The sequence below is a fragment of the Sceloporus occidentalis genome, unplaced genomic scaffold (genome assembly GCF_023333645.1).
Source record: "Sceloporus occidentalis isolate IW3139 unplaced genomic scaffold, rSceOcc1.0.p SCAF_2, whole genome shotgun sequence".
Taxonomy (NCBI): Eukaryota; Metazoa; Chordata; class Lepidosauria; order Squamata; family Phrynosomatidae; genus Sceloporus; species Sceloporus occidentalis.
Window position 1 is genome coordinate 52894197 of NW_028316982.1, and position 23278 is coordinate 52917474.

Below are 23278 nucleotides of genomic sequence, written 5' to 3' on the forward strand. Positions count from 1 at the left end.
TCGTAGCCTTGTGAGACATGTAGCCTTCTGTGGCAGAGAGCTCTGGGGGGCACATCAAGCTATACATCCCAGGGTCCCATCGGATAGAGCCATGGCAATTAAAGCGGTGTCATACTGCTTCACTTCCGCAGTGCAGATGAACCCAGTGCCGCCACCATTTGAGGGCCCCACCTTCCCACCGCTTTCTCCTGTCTCTTCTTCAGGCCTTCCTCTCTGCCGGGTTTTTCTCTTCCCTCCTCTTCCTCCTTTGCCTCTTCGAGCGGCAGAAGACAAGGAGAAGCGGATCAGTTTCAACCCAAAGTCCGCCCTCTCTCTATTCTCAGTGGCTGCAATCGGTTCATTCAGAAAACGACTTCCCTCCGCCTTCAGGGGAAGGGGATCTTGGAGCACCTTTGAGATCTCCTGAACGAAAGGAGCTGGCATCAGGGAGAGCCGCTTCTCAAAGGTGCTCCGACCAAGATCCCTTTGCAGGCAACTAGCCTCAAGTCTGCCAAAGCTCATCCTACCAACTTCCCTCTCTCAATTCATCTCAAAGGTGCTCCAGGTACCTTTGGCATGCATCTGAGCAAGCAGGCTCAAGTTTGCCAAAGCTCATACTAACAACCTCTCTATCTCACTTTATTTCAAAGGTCTTCCAAGATCCCTTGACATGCATCTGAGGAAGTCCCCTCAATTCTGCCAAAGCTCATCCTACCAACTTCTCTCTCTTAGCATCTCAAAGGTCCTACAAGATCCCTTGGCATGCATCCGAGGGAGTAGGTTCAAGTCTGCCAAAGCTCATCCTACCAACTTCTCTCTCTTTTAGTTCACCTCAAAGGTGCTCCAAAGGTATGCATCTCAGGAAGCAGGCGCAAACCTGCCAAAGCCCATATCCTCCCAGCTTCTTTCTTTCAGCAAAGGTACTCCAAGATCCCTTTGCATACTGATTTTTCCAGACTAACACAGTTTAAATCTTCCTCTTTTCGGGGGTGGATAAGAGGGATCTCTAGTCAATTGCCCCGATCCAGTTACAAAACCTTGGTTTTCCTTTACCCTCTTTCTTTTCCTTGTGTCAAAACGAAAAGAAACTGCTCCAAAACAGGCCCTGCTCTCCCACTGCCTGCATCCACATTGCAGAAACAATGGAGTTTAGCCTCACTTTCACTGCCAGGGCTCCTTGCTCTGGAATTCTGGGAGCGGAGCTCCGCTCTGGGGCCACAATACAACCCCCATAATCCACAGCACGGAGCCATGGCAGTTAAAGTGGGGTTAAACCCGATTCTTTCTGCTGTGTGGATGCCGCCTTAGCCGTCTGCTGCCTAGTTGGGCGTTGGTGGGCATGTCCTTACCTGCGCTACCAGGTGTTTCCTACAAAATGGAGTCAGAGAAGCGAAGCCTCTCTTGAACTGACAGCTCCCAAGCGCAACCCTTCCTCCCTTCAAGGTGTGGAGTTATTTCATTTTAACGCATTGCTTTCCCTTTCTCGTTCCCTTTTGCCCTTTCCATCGGGTTGATTTATTCATTCTTTCTTTTTTAAACAAATACAGTAATGCTGCTCTCCGGCTTGAAATAACTTTACTTATTTCATTTGCATGCCGCCTTTCTCCCAGAAAGAAGTACCATTAACTGTCCTCGGTTGTTTTGTTCGTTTGTTTGTTGTATGCCTTCAAGTCGTTTCCGACTTTCTGGCGACCCTAAGGCCAATCTCCCCTGGGGTTTTCTTGGCAAGGTTTCCCCTGAGGTTGAGAGAGTGTGACTTGCCCCCCCAGTGGGTTTCGTGGCCAAGCTGCGAAGTGAACCCTGCTTTCCAGAGTTTTCTTCCGACACTCAAACCACTAGGCCGCGCTGCCATCCCTTTCGAAATGAAGGGATCTCGTCGATTCCTCCTGATTGCTTTCTTAACCTGATACAACGGCTAGCCAACAGGCGGAGCGGGCTAAGAAATTACAACAAAAATAAGACGTCAGGAGATCTTGTAGCACCTTTGAGTCCTACAAGACCTCTCTGCATACTGATTCTACAGACTAACACGGCTATATCTTTGAATTCTACAACAAAAACAAGAAGAAGAAGAATATCAATCCGAACCTGAGGCCTTTGGGATCTCTCAGGGTCCCTCTCGATAACTTTAAAAATCCTTGATGGCGAATTCCCCCCCCCCCCCCCTTGTTATGATCAATGATAAGTCACGATTTCCCCAGACTTCTCAATGGAGGGTCCTCTTTCTCAAAACTAAATAAAGGAATACATTGCTCCTGGGCTGGTTCATCTCCAACGCAGCAAAACCGTCCAAGAATTTCAGCGTAATTTAAATCTGGGGGAGAGGGTCCTTTTTAGCCCCGAGGCTGATTTCTTAGAACTTGAACCTAATCGTTGAAGAGGGTTAGGAAACTGTAAATTGCAAGGAACTGTCAAGTTTCCCCCTAAAAACAAAACCTTTTGGGAAAGGGAGAAGTGCATTGGGAACCTTCTGCCGCCCTGGCTTTTCACAGCCCAGGTTTTCCAAAGGAGATGATTTGGAATCGGAGACTTTGTGAGAAATGCCCCCTCCATAACCCAACACAATGTTTAGGGTGCTCACTCAGAAGAAAGTCCCATTGTGTCCAGTAGGGCTTCCTCAAGGGTAAGCATTCACAGAAGACCACATAGCCATTCATCCAGAGAGGCTTGTAAGCAAGCAAGCAAGAGGCAAGGGTGTTAGAAGATGCCACTCCCAGACCTGCCAATAGGAGTAAGACCCTACTGATAAGATAGATAAGACCCTACCAGACTAGTCCTCCTGACTAGGAAGAGGAGAAACATTCACCAGTTTCAGGGGAAACTATTTCCGACCTCCAAGCCCCGAACATTTCTCAGCTTCGTGATGGAAAGGCCCCAGATGTCGCTTTGAATGAGCTGGATTGAAGGGCTTGTCAAGTTCAACTTTTTAATAATTATTTTATATGATCAACTTTTTATGTCACCTCCCCAAACCCGAGGCTGTCTATTATGCGAGCTTCAGTTGGGATCCCAATTTGCAGTCTTAAATCCAAACATTTGGATTTAAGATTGCCAGCATCTTAAATCCAAATATTTAAAATATATAGAGGACGGCTAAAGAAACAGAATCCCATCCCTCATTAACCCAAGCCAGCTGAGAGAGAGAGAGAGAGGCTGCGTCCGCACTGCAGAAATAATCCGGTTTGAGAGCACTTTCATTTCCATGTCTCCATGTTATGGAATTCTGGAGGCTGTAGTTTGTTCTGGCACCTACAACCTCCAGAATTCTATAGCATGGAGCCAAGGCAGTGAAAGTGCTCTCAAACCGGATTATTCCTGCAGTGCGGACGCAGTCTGAGACTCTAAATAGCTAAATTAAATCCCCTTTTCTCCCTCCCTCTTTCTCTCTGGCAGCCTAGAGAAAGGAGTGGTGTGCCTCCAAACCCCGAAGTCTTGTCTAATGATTTTATTGGAGAGAGAGAGAAAAGAAAAATGAGATAGAGTTGTAGGGGAAACAGGTTTGACGAGGAGCGGCTTTCTTTTTTCCCTTTAGGGGATGTCTTTTTTTTTTCCCCACCTCTTCTCTCCCTGTCTCTTTCCCCCTTCCCCTTCTTAGGCTTTTTTATTTTGGACATCCGAGTCAGGGCGATCGGCCGATGGCTGCCCAGATTTATCGCCTCCCGCGTCAAAAGAGCTGCTAGGAGACACCTGGAAAGGAAGAAACCGGTTGGAAAGGGGGCGTCCTTCGGGGGAAGGAGGGGGAGAAGGGAAATCTGTTGCCAGAGAGGGAAGGGAGGAGGCGGCGGGAGAGACCTTGAAGTTTCAAGGCAGCCCTGAGAGATTCCTTCTATTTGGGAGCATCCTGAGCTGCTTCTTCAGTTCAAGCCATACACACACACACACACACCTCTTGCAGAGATTTCTGCACTGCTAAATCACCACACACAAAAAAAGCAAATGTGCAAACTTTTCAACCACACAGGATCCTTCCCAGAAAAGAACTATCTTTTCCCGACATTTGACAGAACTACGTTTCCCTGATACAAAAATTCAACACCGTCCTTAGATCGCACCGATTCTAAATTAGCGGGCTGTAATTCATTCTTTTTCATTCCTTTTCATGCTGCAGACCCTCTAAGTTTACAAACAGGAAGGGAAAACAGAGAAAGGAGCGCATGGCTGAAGGATCAGCAGTCTCACAGATGCGTTTGGAAGCAAAACCCTTTTTTTTTTCTCTCTTCCCTATGTTTGAACCATAGATATCAGGGGCTTAGAGGTATATATGAGTAAAGTCACCACTTTTACCCCGGTCTCCCCTAAAAAGACTCCTGCGAAAAGCAGCAATTGCTCCCATGGGGCAAACAGCCCTGCCTCAGTTTACCTGTTTAGCAACCAACCACTCGAAAAGGAAAAGGGGAACGTTGTGAAAAGGAGTATTCGCCGATCTGCTTATTTATTTTGTGGGGAAGTGTGATTTAGGGAGGTCAAAATCATCCACCAAGTTGCAAACACAACCAGACAGGTGTCACAATCCACACACACAAACACATACTTCTCCCTCCTTGAGCCATTTGGCCATCGAGGCAATGAATCGCAATTACAGCTCCACGTTTCCTATTGCCGCAATTTAGGTGGAAGGGGCAGAGAGGATGGATTGGGGGGGGGGGTTGCACCTAGAGAAAGAAATCCAATGGGGGGAGAGGACTGGTGCCTCTTGAGGGATGGCGCCCCCTTTCTCTGGGGGGGGGTCTTTCTGCTTCAGTAGGGTTCCCTTTCCCGAAATAGAAGAGAGCTGATGGCAGGCAGGCGCCTGTCCCTGAGGCCAGCCTTAAGCCTAATCTCGGGAGATGTTAAAGGACACTGAGCGACGACTCTTATCAGGGGGCCTGACAGCGACTGTCAGCTGGGGTTAAATCAGCCTTGCCTGCCTGCCTGCCTGCCTGCCTCTCCCTTTTCCCTCCGTCCCTGCCTTTCCCGCGACGATCCCGCTCCAGTGGCCTCTCTAGCCCGCCCAGCACCCAGTGGGGCTTTTTGATGACCAAAGTTTCTATTTTATTTAATTTAAATTTAATTTAATTTTAATTTTAATTGTCATGCTAAGCAAGCGTGGCCCAGGCGTCCGAACCTGGCCTTGGGAAGCTTTCCTCCCGGGCTCTTTTGTTTCCCTCGGCCTGATCTCTCCCCTCGGTTCCCCTCTCTATTCTTCCCAGGCTTCCCCTTCCCATTCAGGGCCCCGTGTCTCATAATTGTGTTGATGCCGTCGGTCTCCAAAGAGCACTTAATGAGAAGAAGAAAACACACACACACACAACGACAACATGGATCGCGGCTGCTATTCAGCCCAGCCAGATGGACAACTGCTCCTCTCTCTCTCCTTTTCTTTCTCCCCCCCCCCTTTTATTATTTCTTCCTTCCTTCCACCCCTTCTAATGAAAAACCCTTCCCCGAACAAAAGGAGGGACCTGATGAATAGCGGAGGCAAACGCCGCTAATTGTTTGGGACAAGATGCTAATCGGACTCGCTCCCGAAACTGTCAAAGAGCCGGGTTCTCACTGCCCTGTTTTTGTTTTGCTTTGGGGTTTTTTTTTTGGGGGGGGGGTGAGTTAAATGCTCCAGGAGAGATAGGTGGGTGGGTGGGTGGGGGCTTTGGATGGCAAAGCGTGGGGGGCTTTGGATGGCAAGATCCTTGCAGGGCCTGAGAAGGAAGGCAAACACATGTTGACCTTTTGAAGAGAGACAAGGGGGCAGCCCCACTCCCTGGGGGTCGACACTGTAAGCGTGCCTAGAAATTCAGGCTGCAGGAAAAGCTTCTAAGCCAGCCGCCTGGAATGAATCTTTTGGGACTCAACCCGACTCCTGAGTAGACCTATAAAAGACCAGACTGCACCCTTTAGAGCTCAATGGATGCAGCCGGGTCCTCTATGGGTTGCTCGGTAGTAGATGCAGCGGGTCCTCTATAGGTCTACTTTAGAGACAAGGTCGGAAGGGGTATTTTAGCAGGAAGGGCTCTGCGCTCTTGTCTTTTTAGGCTTTTCCAGCAATGGCAAAGAGCCTGTCCTGGGACCCCAGCCTAGTCCTTCTCCCACAGCTGAGACACAGCTCCTCTCCTCGGCTCAAGTTTGGGCTTAGCAAGAGAAAAATCAGCTCTGCCTCTCCGCCCAACTGTGAGTGCAAGGATCAACATCCGTCTCCTGCCGCCCACAAAGCAAAATCTGGACCAAAGCTTTAAGCTTCAAGAGCCGCATCCTCTATGCTCTCGTAAGGCCTCCATCCTAGCTGGAAACCAACCTTATTGAGCTCCATGGGATGTTCATTTCGAGGAATCACACCGTTAACTCCCTTTGAAAACAGGGCAGAAACCGCCTTCTCCGCCATCACTCTGAACAAACACACCTGGGAGCAGGTCTCCTTGATCTCTATGGGACTTCCTTCTGAATGTGTGGAGGGAACATACATCCCTTCTATACATTCAGAACAGTTTAGATTCTGAATGTATCTCGACCGTTTCGGTTTCTTGCAAGGCAGAAAGACTAAGCCCGGGCCAAGTTCTGCTACAGACCCCAAGAGTAAGCTCCCTCGAAGGCAAGAGGACTGATTTGGAAGCCAACCTGAAGAGAAGGGCTTTGTTAAATGCTTTCATGGCACAATCCTGCAAGTGTTTACTCAGAACTAAATCCTCTTGTGTTCAACAGAATTTACTCCCAGGTTAAGTGTACAATCCCAGTGGGGCCCACAGACAGATGAATGGTGTCACCCTGGGAAACACCTTACACCTCACTAACCTTGCAAATTCTAAGGCAACTCTACTCAGATGCAAGTCCAATTGGACTCAATGGAGGCTTACTTGGAAGTAAAAGTATATAGTACTGCAACCTGACGGGTTTAGAGCCGGCTACTTTCTGACTCAGCCTCAGTTCTCCCATCTGTAAAAACAGGAGGAAGAACGAGATACAGCAACCCTGCACTCTCTGGGCCCCATAGAAAGACACAAATAGAAATAAATAAGGCAATGCCAGTATTAAAACAACCACCACCAAACCATAGGCAGAAATAAATAAGTCGATGCCGGTAATCGAGAGTAGAAAAATAACCGCCACCAAACTCTGGGCAGAATCCCCTTCGAGAAGTTCTTTCTTTCAGTCCATGTGATACAACCTGGAATTGCAGTCGCAAGCCCCATTAGCTTCAATGGGAGCTTGTGCAAAGGATCTTCCCGCCGGATCCTCTCCCAGATCTACAAGTGCCCCGATCCCCCTGATCCATACCCTCAGGACTGAATGCTGATCCTAACTGCATTAACAGTCCCAAGGACCCGATCTCGGGACGCTTAGTTCAGCATCCTCACGAGCTACAAAGCCTGGAAGCAGAAGCTGGCAAGAACTGAAGTTGGATTCACAGCAGATAGGTGACGTGTTGGACGACAGATTGTCTTTATTCAAAACGTCTTTGTTCAACAAATGAACAGAATTAACGAGGTAAAATCCTTCTGGATACAGTTCCCCCCCCAATACATCGTTAAAACATATTTAAATTATCACTGTGTTGTTATTACTTTTTTTCCTTTTTCTCCTTTAAAATAAACAAAACAGAACAAAAAAACAGTTCTACTGCCTGACTTCATATCTGACATTCTGTCTAAAGTAAACTTAGGTCTACTTGCACTGATTCACACAAACTGAAGGACTATCTGTTTTAAATTAAGCAAACACTATCATACCATGTTTGAAATATAAACGTTTGCACACACCCCCAATTTTTTTTTAAATAACTCTAAAGAGGGTTTTCCCCATTTCTTTCTTCTTCTTTTAATCTTTTCTCCTTTTTTTGACATGAAAAGCAATTTTTTAAAATCTATTAGTGCTGGATGGTAAAATATAGATATATAGATATATATAACAACAGCTAAATCTTGTCTTTGAATGTGCAAAACCAAAAAAAAGAGAGAGAGAGAGATAGGAAACCATTTAAGTCAAGTCAGAATACTTCCAGGGTTTTAGGAATTCAAGTCCGATTCATATCCGATCATATATAAACTCATAGACATAAAGGTAATAAATAATATATTATTATTTTAAAAAAAGAAACAAAGAAAGAAAGAATCAGAGATGTTTGACCTTCTGGTCCAAAAGAGCAATTAAAAGTTTGACACATTTACAAGTCTTACAAGTTTCGGGCGCCTCGGAGGCCCAAGTGCAGAGAGAGGGAAAACATCTTTTTTGTGGGAGTAGGTTTAAAGCCCCAAGTTCAGAAAGACAGGGGAGGGAATACCTTTTTGAGTGAGTAGGTTTAGAGCCTCAAGCTCAAAAAGAAAGAAAAATACTTTTTTGAGTGAGTAGGTTTAGAGCCCCAAGTGCAGAAAGAAAGAAAAAAAACTTTTTGGGGAATAGTTTAGAGCCCCAAGTGCAGGAAAAAAAAATACCTTTCTGCGAATAGGTTTAGAGCCCCAAGTACCGACAGAAAGAAATAAAAAATGCATTTTTGTGGGAGTAGGTTTAGAGCCCCAAGTGCAGAGAGAGAGAAAAACACCTTTTTGGGAATAGGTTAAGAGCCCCATTGCAGAAAGAAAGAAAAAAAAACCCTTTCTGTGAATAGGTTTAGAGCCCCAAGTGCAGAGAAAGGGGGGAAGAAAAACACCTTTTGTGTGTGAATAGGTTTTTGTGAATAGGTTTTTGTTTTGGGTTAAATTACAAAGTCTCAGTCCCCCCCCCCCCCCACATCCCGCCCTTTACGAAACAAAAATATATAAATAAATAAGATCAAGGCATGAGAGTCTGAAGCAGTCTTTCCCGAGGTGAAAACCAGGTCCCCAGGGCATTAGTCAGGTGGCTTTCCTTTAGTGTGTGTGTGTGTGTGTGTGTGTGTGTGTGTGTGTGTGTTGTCCCCCCCCCCCCCTTAAAATATCTCTGTCTGTTTTCTGGAGCCTGGCTAGATGCCCTTCCAAGGCCGGGCTTGCCACTCCAGTTGCCCAGTGGCTGGCCAGGCTTGGCTCCTGTGTGGCTGGGGGTCTGTCAGAGGGTTCAGGGGGGTCGGTCTGTTGTTGTTGCTGCGGTTGCTGCTGCCGTTGCTGCTGGCGTTGTTGCCCGTTACATGGCGGCGGCGTGGGCCGAGGCGTAGGGGTCGAGGCCAGTCTTGGTCATGCCCGGGAAGAGGATGTAGGCCACGGGCGGCTGCAAACTGGAGGCGGCCGACCAGGCGGTACAGTTACAGGGCACGACGTAGCCGGGGTTGGTGGGCGAGGGGTGGGTGTGGGTGTGCTGGCTGGGGCAGCCCAGGGCCCCGAAGGCCCCGTTCTGGTAGCCCAGGCTGGAGGCGTAGGGCAGGGAGCCGGCGGCGGCGGCCAAGGCGTGGGGCCCCACCTCGGTCATCTTCTGCAGGGCGCTGGAGCTGAACTGCCCGGGGTCCAGCAGCGAGTAGGGCGTCGAGGTCGGCGGCAGGAAGGCGGCGGCGCGGGCCTTCTCGGCCGAGCCCAGCAGGGAGTCCGCGGCCGAGCCGACGGAGCCCACGGGGAGCCCGGCCGCCTTGAGGGGATCGGGGTCGCCCAGGTAAGGCAAGGGGAAGACGTACCTGTCCTTCTTGAGCAGGTTCTTGGGCTTGCGGCGGGGCCGGTACTTGTAGTCGGGGTGCTCCTTCATGTGCTGCGCGCGGAGCCGCTTGGCCTCGTCGATGTAGGGCCGCTTCTCGGCCTCCGAGAGCAGCTTCCACTCCGCCCCGAGGCGCTTGCTGATCTCCGAGTTGTGCATCTTGGGGTTCTCCTGGGCCATCTTCCGACGCTGGCCCCGGGACCACACCATGAAGGCATTCATCGGGCGCTTGATGTGGTCCGAGGGCTTGGACATGGTGCCCCCACGCGGCGCCCCCCGCCCGACGGCCGCCTCCTGCCTCCCAGGCCCCGGCTCAGCTGATCATGCCAGGGCCGCCCCCCAGACCGAGACCCGACGGAGGGACCTGGCTCTCTCGCTCGTTCGCTCGCTGGCTGGCTCTCCTTCGACGGGCCGGGCTGCGCGGAGTTTGGGAGCCCTGACGCAGGCCAGGTCCGAGGCGAGGCTCTTTGGGACGGAGGAGCCAGCGAGCTGGCGGAGAGGCGCAAGGCGTTCCCTCCCCGGGACCCCCGTCGCCCAATCACAGACCGAGGAAGGGAAGAGAGGGAGGAAGGGAAGGAGGGAAGGAGGAGGAGGAGGGAGGGAGCGGAGAAGCGAAAGGGGAGGGATGCAAGGGAGCGCTTTTGTTGGACGGCAAGCCAATCCCCACGCCCCCCTTGTTTGGGATAGGGCATCCGCACGGCGGAAATGATCCGGGTTGAGCCCACTTGAAGGGCTGTGGCTCCAGGCTCTGGGATATCGCAGCTTATTGGGGGTTAATGTCAAAGATATAGCAGTACTCTAGAATCAGTCCATAGAGAGATCTCGTAGAGTGACTGACTGAAAGAAAGAAGTTGGCAGCCTGAGCTTCCCTAGGCTTCAGCCTACTTCCTCAGATGCATTACACTAAGACCCCGACTCGGGTGGGCAAGGAGAGCCCCGAAGTCCCAGTAGCTGAAAGGAGTGGATGACCCACTGACAGAATTCAAAGACACATAGCTCCAAAACACACCCGGCAGCACCATCCGCGTCGAGGCCGCTCGAACTTGCCTTGGCTCGATGCTCGGGAAGTCTGAGAACTGTCGAGACATGGAGCCTTCTTTGACAAGAGAGCTCCAGGTACATCATAAACTACCATTCCCAGGATCCCCTAGCACTGAGCCAGTTCTGAAACGGAATGATTTCTACAGTGTGTTTGTTTGTTTGTTTGTTTAGTCTGGAAAATGAGAATGGAGAGAGCTCTGCTCACATCCTTGGAACCCTCTGAAAGAACGAAGTTGGCCTCTATGGGCTTTCCTAGACTTGGGTCTCTTTTCTCCAAATGAGAGTGTGGGAAGGAAGGAGAGTTCGGCCCCACTTCGTCTGTGTGTGCGACTGTGTGTGTGTGATGTCGATTTTTCTTTTTCTTTGCCTCCGCTTTCAAAATCTCCCTTTCTCTCTCTTCCTGTCAGGGCTTTTGTTGTTTCCTTCCTCTTTAAAGATCGGCTTTAAACACCCTCCCTCCTCCTCCTCCTCCTCCTCCTCCTCCTCCTTTCCCCGCCTGTTCCCTTTGAATAATTGCTGCCTGACGCCAAAATGCCCGGAGGGAAAATATTTATTAAATGGAAACCATTTCCTTCGCATCCCCCAAGGAGATCGGGCGCTTTCAAGGCGTTTTAGCGGATGGCACCTGCCTGCTTTCAAAAACGGGGGAGGGGGGTCCTCCAGCACCGGCCTTTTCCCTCCTTCTTCCCGACCCTCTTCTATACCTCCACAGAACCTCTTCCACTCCTTCCACTTTTTAACAAAAATAAAAATAAAAGAGTCGTTTTCCAATCAAAGCTTCCGAGTGCAGAAGAGTTTGGTTTCCTTCCGGAGCTCCGGATCTTGGATGCCTTTTGTTACCTTACGAAAAGAAAAAGATGTTTGAAAGGATAGCCATGTGATGGAGTGAATTCAGGCTGCATCCACACTGGGGAAATAACCTGGGTTGGCCCCGCTTTAACTGCCCTGGCTCAAGGCTATGAAATTCTGGGAGTTGGAGCTCCGCTCCGCTCCGGGCCCACAACAAACTCCAACTCCCAGAATTCCATAGCCTTGAGCCAGAAAAAGAGTTAATGCGGGGCCAAACCAGGTTATTGCTCCAGTGTGGATGCAGTCGGGTTACTCCAAAGAAAGACATCCTGACATCGGAGGAGCAGGTAATGACCAAGCTCCGATGATGATGATTTTTCATTCCTCCCAAAGCGCGCATATATATATATATATATATATGCATGTTCCCTTGCTCTGCCCGGGGCCTCCGCTCCTGTTCCCCAAGGTCTGTTTAGAGGTTACGGATCCCGGGCGAGCTGCTGGTTCATGCATATGCAAGGCATAGAGGGCGATTGGAGGAGAAGGGGGGCTTTGCTTTCTGTGTCGGTATGCCTGCTTCCGACGCCTCCCTCCAGTTCCTCATTTCTCCTCTCCCCAAACAAATCAGCATCCGCCGCCACTATACTGCGATCTGCGCCCAGAGCCCTCCGTTTGGAGTCTCGCATTGTGCGTTTGTTGTTGTTGTTGAACTACCTTCCAGTCGACTTCGACCCAAGAAATGGAGACCTCTCCAAGTCAACCCTCCCTCAAGTCATCCTCAGCTGCCCAGCACACAGCTCCTGAAGAGGGATGGCCCTGGTTTCTTTGGTTATATAAATCAATCAAAGAAACCACGGCCATCGCGACAATGTATAGCAATCGCAATAGCAACTACACTGTTGACCTCGGAAGGATGCCAAGTTGTATATATAAAAGATAGATAGATAGATAGATAGATAGATAGATAGATAGATAGATAGATAGATAGAGTGTGTGTGTTTCAAGATAATGCGCGCACGCACACACACACACACACACACACACACTCTCTCTCTCTCTCTCTAACTGTGTGTGTGTGTGTGATCTTGAAATCCAAAAAGCATCTAGGGGTACTCCGTGTTGGCCATGTAGCAAATCCAATAACATCCAAACAATGATACCTTTAGTGGGACAACCAAAACGCACCTTTACATGTTGCAAGCTTTCAGAGTCACATTGGCTTCTTTATCAGGCAAACATCTCCAATTTCTTTCTCCTGTTTGCCTGATGAAGAAGCCAGTGTGATTGATTGGCACAATAAAGGTGTGATAGTTTGGGTGTTGTGTGTGTGTGCACATGCATATATACAGTTTACATATATATGTGCTTATATATATATATATATATATATATATATATATATATACACATACAGTTTACATATATATGTATGTGTGTGTGTGTGTATATACATATGTATACACTTTACACACACACACACACACACACACATATATATAGTTTATATGTACAGTCGTTATAAGTATAGATGCACCTGTATAAGTGGATGGGTCTGAATGTGAAGAGGAAGCAAGATTTCTGGGTTAGACGACGCTTACCCTCAAAAATAGAAATATGATTTTTACAGGCGGGTGGGAACGAGGAGGAGAAGGATCTTATCCAGATTTAGTAAACCAACATGATTTGTTGTTGTTAAAAAAAGAAAAACGGTGAAACGTAAATAAAGAGTGGTGTAGGGAGTGGTTTGAGCGCTGGACTAGGACTCGGGAGACCGGGGTTCCAATCCTGGCTCGGGCGTGTAAACCTGTCCTTGGGCAACTCACACTCTCTCCGCCCCAGAGGAGGACTTTCTAAAGAAATTTGCCAAAACAACAACCCCGGGATAGGTTTACCTTGTATGTGTGTCTATGCGTTGTGTGCCTTATGGCGACCTTATCATGAGGGCGGGTCGTCCTAAGTCTCCTTGCAGCCAAACAGCCACCACAAAATAGAGAAACTCTTTGGTCCATGCATTTCCCAGACTACACCAGACATCCTTACACCCATCCCACCCTATTCCAGTATATGGGCCAAGGGATATGGCCCGGGGAGGGTGAGGAGGGGATGCTTTTGGAAAGCCGGCTGTTTCTCCTTCAAGACGCGTGTCAAGGGCTTGAGGCAGCTAGTAGTTTTAGGGGGCGAGCAACGGGGCGGGGGACACTGGGGTTTTCTTTCCCCGCCTTTTAAAAACTCCCAGACTGAGGCGGGACTGAGTCGATTGGGGACAATGGAAGGCCGTGGACACGCTTTTTTAGGAAGGGAAAGACTCCTTGAGGGAATATATGTAACACGCGTGTCAAGGGGGGGGGGGGAGTGTTGCCAAGATACACTGATGGTGGGGCGGGAATTTCGCGTCATGCGCCCCACCAGCTATCGTTGTCGGGAGGCGGCGGATGCATGACGCGAAATTCCCACCCCCCACCAGTGTATCTTGGCAACACTCCCCCCCCCCGAAGCGGCTAGGAAGAGGGAGTCGCCTGTTTCTTCCACCATCCCATTTTCTCCCCCGGAGGGGATTCAAAGCAGCAGCAGCCGCCGCCGCCGCCGCCGCCGCCTTTACTACTCATTGACCTGGGCTCTGAATTGTCGGGCGGGAGGAGCCAGGAGCGAGGGAGGGAAAGCCAGGCTCACCTGTCTCTGAAGCATGCAAGCGGCACGTTTCCCCCTCACATTTACTCCTCATATTATCCCTCTCGCTTTCCTTCGCATGTTGCCCCACACTTTCCCTCACCTTTTCCCCTCACACTTTCCTTTCCTTTCTCCCCCCTTTCCCCTCACACTTTCCATTACATCTTCCCTCTCACTTTCCCTCGCATATTCCCCTCACATTTTCCTCTCTCATTTTCCCTCACACTATCCCTTCACTCTTTCCTTCACATTTTCTCACACATTTTCCCATCACACTTTCTCTCACACTTTCCCCGCACATTTCCCCTCATAGTTTCCCTCACACTTTCCTTTACACCGAAATCTATTCTCAAAAAACCTACTCTGTGGTGTGATTCCACTACCACCACCACCATCTATTGGGACGGGGATGAAAACTTTCTAGACGGGGATGCTCTTATTCCAGAAGTTATCCCCCCCCCCTTTTTTTTTTTTTTAGCCGCCACTACTCTAAAAAAGTGGACATTTCTGGGTTGCTGTGTTAGTGTTGTCTGTGTGGGTGAGGCTGTTTTGTCTAATGGAGGGCAAGCCCTGTCCAAAATTCTTCTCTTTTCGCATAGTTTTCTGCCAAGAAAAAGTTTGTCAAATTCCTGTCAAGTTCTTTCCTTCAGTTCTACCAAAACACGCCAAATCTCTACCCCGTGATAGGCCTCTGAATGGCCTGGGATTTTTCTCAGCTTTGGTGACACCATTTCCCTCACCAGCCACGAGAAATAATCAGGACTCTGTCTGTGGGCTGTGTGTGTGTGTGTGTGTGTGTGTGTGTGCATCTACAGTGTAGAAATAATGCGGGTTGACACTATATAAGTGTTGTAGAGCCACCGTAGTGTTAAATGGCTTGAGCGTTGGGCTATGACTCTGGAGACCAGGGTACAAAACCCAGCTGGGCTATGTAAACCCACTGGAATGGTGCCACAACAAATTACCATTCCCAGAATTCCATAGCATGGAGCCACGGCAGCTAAAGTAGTGTCAGACCAGATTATTTCAGGAGTGCTCTCCCTTCCGGATTGAATTCAGAGCCATAACTCTGTTAGTCTGGAATATCCTCCTAAATACGCTGTTAGAGCGGTATTATTGCACCTTTACTGCTGTAGCTGCCCTCTGTGGAATCCTGGGATTTGCAGTTTCGTGAAGGGCATTTAGAATTCTCAGCCAGAGAGCTCTATGCACTCATTGAACTACAAATCCCAGAGTCCCCCAGGAGGCAGTCGTGGAATAACAGTGCTATAACAGTATAATGCAGCATTAACCTTAGATAAATTATAACGTAAACTTTGGTAAACTTGGGCCGCATCCTTACTGCAGAAATAATCCAGGTTGACGCCGCTTTCAACGGCGGGGCTCCATGCTGTGGATCTGCAGTTCGTTGTGGCGCCAGGGGAGAAGACTCCCACGACTAAAACACCCAAAGCTACAAAGCCCAGCATTCCATAGCATTGAGCCATATTGACATTTAAAAGTGGCGTCGACCTGGATTATTTCTGCAGTGTGCATGAAGTTTAAGGTTCGCCTCAGTGCTCCTCTTCACCCGCCAAATTATATTCTACCTGTTTCCCCCACAAAAACACGGGTCCAAAACACACTGCAAAAATAATCCAGTTTGAGATCACTTTAGCTGCCCTGGCTCAGTGCTAGGGAATCCTGGGAAGTGTAGTTTGTTGTGGCACCAGAGCTCTCTGACAGAGAAAGATCAATGCTTCACAAAACGACAGTTCCAAGGATTCCCTAGTATTGAGTCAGGGCAGCTAAAGCGGTCTCAAACTGGATTATTTCACCAGTGCGGATGCAGCCCGCGTTAGGTAGCACTTGTACCTACACACACATTTCTCCCCGTTTCTCTCACTCTACTTTCTCATCTGAGGCAGATTAAAATTCATTTTCAAAGATTCGCTTTTTGGAGGCTGAAGAAAGCTAGAGCTTCAGGAGAAACAACCTGTTGCTAAAACCAATCGCCCAGTGTCTTTCTTCACTCTTCTCTTCCGAAGTGCCCCTGAATCCTCCTCCTCTTTATCCTCCTACATAGACCTCTATTCCTCCTTCCTCTGCGTAAAGGAGAAAAGGCAGATGGGCAGCTACTGATAGTTCAGTGTTCTCTGGGCATGAAGGTCCCTTTCGTTTGCAAAGCTCCTCCAAATCCAGTTGGAAGCTGAAATTGAACAGGGAGTCATCTTCCTGGGCATCTTCCTGGCTACTGGGACAGAAGGAATGGCAGCAAAGTCACATGGGGAAAGGACGCCCCAGACTCTTTCCTCCCTTCTCCCTTCCTCCCGACACTCCAGAAAAGTCTTGCTTTTCCTTAGAGACCGATTTCGGAATTAAGACGCATGGATTCTTCAAAAAGGGGGGCACGATCTGCATGAAATCTGGGCTGAGGCGTTCGAGGTGGGGCAGCCTAGTAACCAGCTACAGCGGTTCTTGCATTTCACGGGCAAAAGATCAAGGGCGAAAAGGTGTGTGTGTGTTATAGGTCCAAAAACACACTGCAGAAATAATCCCAGTCTGAGACCGCTTTAACTGCCCTGGCTCAGTGCTAGGGAATCCTGGAAACTGTAATTTATTGTAGCACCAGAGTTCTCTGACAGAGAAGGCTCAATGTCTCCCAAAACTACAGTTTCCAGAATTCCCTAGCATTGAGCCAGGGCACTTAAAGCGGTCTCAGACTGGATCATTTCTGCAGTGTGTTTTGGACCACAAACCGCTGGAAGGCTGTCATAACATCGTCCAGTGTTTGCTCCCCATAGGAATCATCTTTCAAACAAGCATCTGTTGTCTTTGTCGAGGTTTGTTTGTTGCCAAAGGGTTTCCAGAATAAAACGTGTGAACCACAAAGAGCATTATGCACGATCCTGTGGTGCATTTAAATATATCCATGCATTTACATTCGGTGTGGACAACTGACTTGAGTGAAGATAACCAACAGTCTTTCTCTCTTTCAAAGCTTCCAGAGTACAGTCGTTTCAAGCAGCCTTTTAAAGACGGCGTTCTGGAATAAATACTGAAAGCCCAAGGGACTGGTTTTGAGCAAAGTTGACTAGCATGCATGGAGATTTCAGTACAAAGCAAAAACAATCCAACCAACTCAGAACCATTCACATAAGAAGAAGCTGTTATCTTTGCATTGTCTGTTTTCTTAGTTCACTCATTCATATATTCTTCTATTCTTAACAAAAGGAGAAGAGAGGATCAGGATGTATGTATGTATGTATGCTGAAGGATGCAGGAAATCTGCATTGTTGGGTAAATCTGATGAACATAGCCCTTAAATAGCAATTAACATTTTTTTCCCTGTTCAAAAGACCATGGGGTCCAAAACACACTGCAGAAATAATCCAGTCTGAGACCACTTTAACTGTCTTGGTTCAATGCTAGGGAATCCTGGGAATTGTAGTTTGTTGTGGCACCACAGCTCTCTGACAGTGCAGGCTCAATGCCTCACAAAACTCCCAATCCTCCCAAGTCTGGGAACTGTAGTTTTGTGAGGCATTTAGCCTTCTCTGTGAGAGAGCCCTGGTGCCAGAATAAGCTACAATTCCCAGGATTCCCTAGCACTGAGCCAGGGTAGTTAAAGCGGTCTCAAACTGGGTAACTTCTGCAGTGTGTTTTGGACCCTTGATCCTAAATGTTTGTGTATAAAGAAAGTCCAGTTGATACCAGTGCAATTTCTGAATTCATGCTCACTCAGGATACAAGCTTCTGAGTATTACATACTTCTCACAGAAATGCTGGGCATCATTTTTAGACACTAAGGCAAATGCATGGGCCTTGTTCTCATCTCACTTCTTTCAGGAACCTATCCATTCCTGAGTTACACAGCTTAGTGGGAGCATCCAGCTCTTTAAAGGTCTTTCAGGGTTGCCAGTTTTTGTAGCTTCTTATTTATTCCCTCATACAGGAACTGATGCAAGCAAAGCACACATCTGTCTTTTGAAGGCCACACACAAGTATGTTGCTAGAATAAAATCCGAGACTAACAGAGACTTCAATTTGGCCCTCCAGTATCACAGAAAAGCCATTTTCCTGTCACTCATATGTAATGTATGAACGGCCAAGGCTGCAGTGTTATACCAGCACCTGAATTCACCAAGGTTTGCTTTAAAGTAAACATGCTCAGTATTACACTGTTTGTAGACTTGCCTGGAATGAACCCTGTTGAACTCAGTGGAGTTTACTTCTGGCTAAGCATGCATAGGATTATGCTGCCAAGATATCCCTGATCTTCATAACAAGCCTTTTACAACTCTCAGCTACAGTATGTGTGGATAGTTTATCCTGAATTATGAGCAAACCTGTATTTGCCAAATGGCAACCATTTATAAAGAGGAAAAAGAGCAGAAAGCACACCACCATGCTTTTTTGGATCATCAACCCGATATCTATCTATCTATCTATCTATCTATCTATCTATCTATCTATCTGAACTAACTTTTTGAAGATTAACCTAGTATATGGATACATGTACCAGATCCTTGGTGAAGCTGCCTCTGTGGTCATTTTAAAAGTAAGGGACAGTTTCTCTTAAGTGTAGGGTCCAAAAAACACAGAATAATCCAGTTTGAGACTGCTTAAACTGCCCTGGCTCAGTGCTAGGGAATCCTGGGAATTGTAGTTTATTGTGGCACCAGAGCTGTGGGGCAGAGAAGGCTAAATGTCTCACAAAACTACAGTTCCCAGAATTCCCTAGCATTGAGCCAGGGCAGTTAAAGCGGCCTCAAACTGCATTATTTCTGCAATTTGTTTTGGACCTAAGGCAACTTTTTTACTTAGCTAAATAACATAATAAAGACATTTCTAACTGCTAGAAGGCCATCTTTCTTTTCTTCTTTATTACATAAATATAGATTCCCCCTTTTATGGCAACCCATATATCTGTAGGAAGCAAAGAAGTTCAAACACTATCAGTATTATGGAAGATCTAGATTTGGAAAACAAAACAAAAAAAATCCTGACAACGATTCCAAGGGATCACCATCTACTGCTGCTTCCAAAGGCTTCTTAGTCTAGAATGAATAGCCAATAATATTATCTTAAAAGGCAAAACATATCTGGTTAAAAAACAAGAAAAAGCTACATCTACTTCTATTTTCCATTGCATTTTATGTTTTGGTAAAGTTTAATAATGGTTAACAACAGCTACCAAGATGTTCCTGATGCAAAAACATGGAGACTTCTTGAGGTATCCATTGTCCTCTGCCTGCCTACAAAGAGGCCTGTGGCCTCAAAGGAAAGGAGACATATTGAATTGCAAAAGAGGAGTCCTTGTTAATATACAAATAGGCTTTAAATTTCCTGGACTTTGCCCAGTTGCTGCATGGCCTGAAGAAGAGGGGCCAGCCTGCTAAAGATACCCTCCCCATATCATCTCAACTAAGGACAGAAACAACAAAATGCATGCATCTTACTAACATCTCTAATTTTTCTCCTGTTTGGTATGTAACATCTTGCCCAATCAAGAAGCCAGCGGAGCCATGAAAGCTTGCAACAAGTATATTGTGCATTTTGGCTGGCCAAAAATCACTGTTTGGTGGATTTTTGTTTGAAATAATGAAAAAGCATATGATAAACCAAACTACAGTTGGCCCTCTACCCACCTTGAATCCCATTGTGGAGGAAAGGTGGGATATAAATCCTTGAAATAAAATAAAATAAATTTGCAGCTTTGACTTTTGTGGATTTGATTATTCACAGATTTGATTAATATATTATCTTTAGGAAAGTCTAGGTCTTCCAGCATGACTCTATTGTCAACTTCTGCCAAAGTTCACACTGGCGGACCTAGAGATTCCTAGAGAGAATACCTCTTTAGTCATTTGTAGGTCCTGCAGCACAATTTAACGGTCAGCTCTGGCAGATCTTGGCCACAGGAATTGCCCTGGAGGACTTAGAGATTGCTAGAGGGGTGTTCCCTCAGTTTAAAAAAAGTGAGGTTTTTTATTTGCAGTTTTTCCACTTTCACATGGGGGTCCTGTGCCCTAACCCTAGAAAATATGGAGGGTCCACTATATATTGAATTGGTTGGTAGATGTTTCATCTTATGCATCGAATCATCATTTGCAGGTACAGGAGAAAGAAAAGTGAGGTGGGGGAGAGGTAGACTCCAGCAACACCTTTAAGACTTATGTATTCCAGAATGAACTTTTGTGAATTCCAACTTCTTCAGATACACTGATATACCTGTCACATGTATTTAAGCATAGTTACATGGTTGAAGACCTGGAATAAGATATGATAGAATCCAGAAAGATGCAAATGGTGAACTTGGCCATCAACCGTTTAAGAGATGTGTAAGATAATGGGTTTGTCAAGTGACAAGGAGAAATTTGTAGAGGTTCCAAACATCTTTATGAAAATTTGTACTGCTCTTGCCAAGTTTGCACTTCCAAGATATTTTCTTCTTCCAGTTTTCCAATTACAATGTCATGTTTCCCCCAGCAGATTTCACATTCATTGCCAGGTATATGTGTAATGCTGTGTAAATATCACAGCAAAATATTGGGCATGTTGGGGCATAGAGAAACGCGCTGTGTCCACTGCGACCACGTGCAGAATTGATCCACACAGGCAAAACGCCACGAGAAGGCTCTTGGAGAGACGTCTGCAAAAGCTTCAGGCTGAGAAGGAAAATTCCTCCCACGCAGGCTGACCAGCCTTGAGCTACCAGCTTGAAGAAATAAACACTGCTGGACAGCAAGGCTCTCACTCGAACACAAGGGCTTTTAATCACTTGTTGCAAGCTATTTACAAGATCGCACAGAATACCAGACAGCCGTCTTGGATACTCACAGCTATATATACAAACAAACAAAGTGCTTTGCCAGTCACCGACTACAACAACCCAACAGCGGAGATAGCCACCTTATATAGGTGGTCTTCTGTGAAGTCATGTAATAGCCATGCCACCAATGAAACTTTGCTGGTTTCATCCCCAGTGCATGTTGCATCATACTGTATCTCATGATGCACCTCTGGCTGACTTCATCTACTTGCATGTTGCATCAGATGTCCCATGATGCACAACTTCCAAATGCTGACTCATGTACACCTGCCACTTGAACTGTAGTTACCTCTGCTGCAATTCCACCTAGTGGCCACATCCATGTCATTTCCAGGCCAAGTGTGCCACATGGTCCTGACAGAGCACACAGTGGCAGTTAGCAAATACTTGAACTTTAAAAACAAATTCTTTGCAGCTAGCTAGAACTTTGTGGAGAGGACAGTGACTCAACACAATGAATCATACAAATACTTTTATATTTGGAAACTTGCTAAGGTCATAAGGCCACTGACCATATAATAAATTACCACTTTTTGAGATGCCCTACAAGTCCTTCAAATATCCTGGTCCTAAGGATATCACTAGCTCTTTTACTTATTCCTAGGCACATACTATAATATCAAGATTCACCCTGGTCTAGAAAGCCAGCATGATGTAGTGGTCTGAATGTTGGGCTGGGTTCAAAACCCCACTCAGCCATAGAAACACCTTGGGCAAGTCACACACTCTCAGCCCCAGGGGAAGGAAAAGGCAACCCTCCTTTGTTCAAATCTTGCCAAGCAATCCTGTGATAGGTTTACTTTAGGATCACCATAAGCTGGGAATGACTTGAAGTCACTCAACAACCACCATGGTCTGGTTAATTAAGACCACCTGAAGCATACTTAAGCATACACAGGAAGTCTTATCCTTTACTAGGCATTTAAAACAGGAAAAAGAGTATTGAGATATGATAAGGAGGAGAAAACTCTGACAGGTTCCTTGATCTTCACATCCATGAGAAAGTGGGTGTTTACATTTCGTGAAATTAATACAGCTTGAGTATTCCTTATCAGGAATTCTGAAAATCAAAATAGTCCAAAAACCAAAACTTGTTTCATGTGTAGCTGAGGTAGTGACACCTTTGCTTTCTGATGGTTCAGCATATACACATTTTGTTGCACGGAAAAAATTATTTAAAATATTCTATAAAATTACCTTCTGGTATAAGGTACTGTATATGTGAAACATTAATTAATGTTGTGTTTCGGTCCCATCTCCAAAATTATGTACATATACGCAAATAGAGGTGTTCCAAAATCCTAAACAATTCCAAAATCCAAAACATTTCTGGTTCCAAGTATTTCATATAAGTGATTATCATGCTTTAATGGGTTAATAAATATCTAAACAAAATGTAGAAAGAGTGAGAGCTCAACTGAGTCCCTTTAGCACACTTATACCACAAGTTTTTGCACAGGTATCTATCAGGAGAGATACATCTTATTCAAGGTGAAATATTATTTTTTTTTATTGATTTAAAACATTTATATCCTACATTTCCTCAAACAATCTCAAGGCAGTTCACAACAAAATAAAACCACAACTTAACAGTTTAAAACATGAATTCCACTTTAATATTCAACTATTAATATACCAAAGCAGCAGAAAACAAAAATAAGATTATAAGAATAATCTCCATTTAAATATTGATAGCTCAATCAATAGTACTCCAGTACTATTCCAGTACTATAGTAATCCAGTACTATTCCATCCTGAATTTGTAGTCCCCTCATACAATGACAGTCTGGTTCAAACATAAGCAAACTAAATTCAAAATAATATTTATATTCAGCCCCCAACAGTAGATTGTACATCAGTTGTGGATCAACCACTGAGAAAACTGACCAACAATACTATGATCACTTCAATTACTTAATGATGTCCCTTCTTCTTTGCCTCCAAAGTTGGGGTGTTCAGGATTGGAATGGCAATATATGATAGTTCCATCTTCTCGCACATTCAGTTTAAAAAAAAATCAGCCTATGAATAAATTGGTGAATTATGGTCAATTCTTCAAAACCAAATTGAAATAAATTCTCTTTCATATGCACTAGCTAAATTTCAATCAAAACAGCTATTCCCAGCATGGAGAACACAATGTGTCTGCCTGCCATACCAGTGTTAATGACGAGGAGCCCCTGAGGAAAACAAAAGAGAGGAAGCAATCTTAATTTAGCACTAACATGGTTGAATATACAGGGATTCAAATCCAGACTGTTAAAACTTAATCTCTCAAAGCCCTGAGCCTGGATTGATTAATCTGTCCGTCTGGTTTCCTACATATAAATTATTGTTTTTTATGGAAGTTCTTTCCATCTTGACTCTGAAGAAATGTGTGAATTGTGGAAAATGGAAATTTAACCCATCTACAGTTAGGGCTTTCTA

At 46.3% G+C, this 23278-nt stretch overlaps 1 protein-coding gene across 1 annotated transcript; it reads right to left on the reverse strand.

The window, feature by feature from the left end:
- Window positions 1–9042: 9042 nt before the first annotated feature.
- LOC149318299 (transcription factor SOX-14-like) lies at window positions 9043–9795 on the reverse strand. Its single transcript, XM_089507781.1, has one exon. The coding sequence runs from the start codon at window positions 9793–9795 to the stop codon at window positions 9043–9045; it is 753 nt and encodes a 250-aa protein (XP_089363907.1).
- Between the last annotated feature and the right edge of the window lie 13483 nt (window positions 9796–23278).

Coding starts and splice junctions, on each gene's coding strand:
- LOC149318299 (XM_089507781.1), bottom strand. CDS start 9,795: ATGTCCAAGCCCTCGGACCACATCAAGCGCCCGATGAATGCCTTCATG.